Genomic DNA, 2,107 nt, shown 5'->3' on the forward strand with positions numbered 1-2,107 from the left:
GACCGATATAGGAATATAGGACGAACGCCGCAAGGCCCTCCAACGTCCCCGCGCCCCTTGCTCCCCCTTTACGCAAGAGGAGGAGGAGGAGGACGCAAGAGGAGGACGCAAGAGGAGGCGGAGGACGCGCGGGCTCTCCCGGCTACGTGGACGGACGAATAAGTAAGGTCGTATTCGTATTACCCAAAGCGTCACGGGCAAGGTAATTTCTCACGACGGGAAAAGGCTTTCATCGCCCACCTGAAGGTGCGGGTAGTTGATGCACAACGCGAGATCTTGCACAAGCGCGATCTCGCCCAGGTGCATCGTGAGCGTGGTCAGGCCCCGGGCCACGCCACTGTTCAACAACCAGCCGCCCAGCGACAGTAGCGGCGAGGCAGCGGCAGCCGCCACCTCAGCTGCGGTCTTCGGTGAGGAGGTAAGGGGAGATGCGGAAGTGGAGGCTGCAGAGGCCCGACGCCTAGCGCTGCCGCCGCCGCCGCCGCTGCCGCCACTGCCTGCGGCGGCCGGGGCCGGGTGGGGTCCCCCTGCGGCGTCGGGGCCGGTGGCTCCGCTGCAGCTGCCCGCCAAAATGACGGTGGCGTGGCGCAGGGCAGGAAAGAGCGCCGAGACCTGCGATGTGCGTGGAGGAGCGCGCGTCAAGAGCAACTTCGGGAGAGCGGGTTGTTAAACACAGGATCATATCCACCAGCAATACGAGATCAACACTTTACCAGGTAATGTGCGAAGCACGGCGCATGGATAAAGCCGTTATTATGAAGGTAAATAATTCGCAGGACCAGGCAGGAAATCCACAGAGATATAGAGGGAAGGATTTACTAGGTGACTCAGACTCCAATTTTTGTGATCTGTGACCCAGACGGAAGATTTATGACCAAACACCCTAACCCAGATGGCCGTACAGCCCCCGAGGCCCTAACCCAGATGGCCGTACAGCCCCCGAGGTCCAAACCCAGATGGCCGTACAGCCCCCGAGGCCCTAACCCAGATGGCCGTACAGCCCCCGAGGTCCAAACCCAGATGGCCGTACAGCCCCCGAGGTCCAAACCCAGATGGCCGTACAGCCCCCGAGGCCCTAACCCAGATGGCCGTACAGCCCCCGAGGCCCTAACCCAGATGGCCGTACAGCCCCCGAGGCCCTAACCCAGATGGCCGTACAGCCCCCGAGGCCCTTGGCCGTACAGCCCCCGAGGCCCTAACCCAGATGGCCGTACAGCCCCCGAGGCCCAAACCCAGATGGCCGTACAGCCCCCGAGGTCCAAACCCAGATGGCCGTACAGCCCCCGAGGCCCTAACCCAGATGGCCGTACAACCCCCGAGGCCCTAACCCAGATGGCCGTACCGCCCCCGAGGTCCAAACCCAGATGGCCGTACAGCCCCCGAGGCCCAAACCCAGATGGGCAATCTCCCTCAAGCCAAACCCAACACCCAACGCACATCATCTCCCGTACCCTCGACCCCCATGCCATGCCCCCTTTCACATCGCGCTGCTCCTCCTCCACCTTTGTGCCACGAGCGCTCAGTTCGTCAAACACACGCCGGTCGGGCCGCATCGTCAGGGAGTGCGTGTGGTTGTCCACCAGGGTCCTCAGAGCCTTGCAGGTGCACCGGAGGGCCGCACGAGTGGCGGACGGCAGCGCAGGCACGATGATGTCGAGTGCCGGTGCCGGCAGACGGGGCAGCAAGATGTCGCGGCCCGGCTTGCCGCCGCTGCCATGCAGGCGGCCGTTGCACGTTGTGGCGTTGTTCCGCCGCAGGTAGGGCGGCGGGCGGCACGCATGACGGTTCAGAGAGAACAAAGGAGGAAGCAGAAGAAAGGAGAAACGGGACCAAATCAGCCACAGGGGAATTTGCTTTTCCGTTTGCGAAAGCGATTATGCGTGTGTGCGTGGGGGGTGGGGGGGAAAGACGAACCACACACGATTGAAGCTGCTGCCAGGGCAAGAGTGTATGAGGGGGGGAAATAAGATGTGCGGTCGGGAGAGAGCACAGGAAAGCTCTTTGCTGGCGGATGAATGGGCTTCTAGAGGGACAGAGACGGCCGAACAAGTCCAAGTCCAAGTTCGTTACAATGTGGGTAACATTGCAAGGTACGCAAGGTACATTT

At 62.3% G+C, this 2,107-nt stretch overlaps 1 protein-coding gene across 1 annotated transcript; it reads left to right on the forward strand.

The window, feature by feature from the left end:
• Positions 1 to 942: 942 nt before the first annotated feature.
• Positions 943 to 1,431, forward strand: VOLCADRAFT_46070 (uncharacterized protein; the record flags this gene model as incomplete). The annotated part of the gene is made up of 2 exons (XM_002951132.1): positions 943 to 1,090; positions 1,169 to 1,431. Coding segments are annotated over 2 exons (411 nt in total), but the record flags the coding sequence as incomplete, so codon positions are not given.
• Between the last annotated feature and the right edge of the window lie 676 nt (positions 1,432 to 2,107).

Source organism: Volvox carteri, assembly GCF_000143455.1.
Source record: "Volvox carteri f. nagariensis unplaced genomic scaffold VOLCAscaffold_22, whole genome shotgun sequence".
NCBI classification, from domain to species: domain Eukaryota; kingdom Viridiplantae; phylum Chlorophyta; class Chlorophyceae; order Chlamydomonadales; family Volvocaceae; genus Volvox; species Volvox carteri.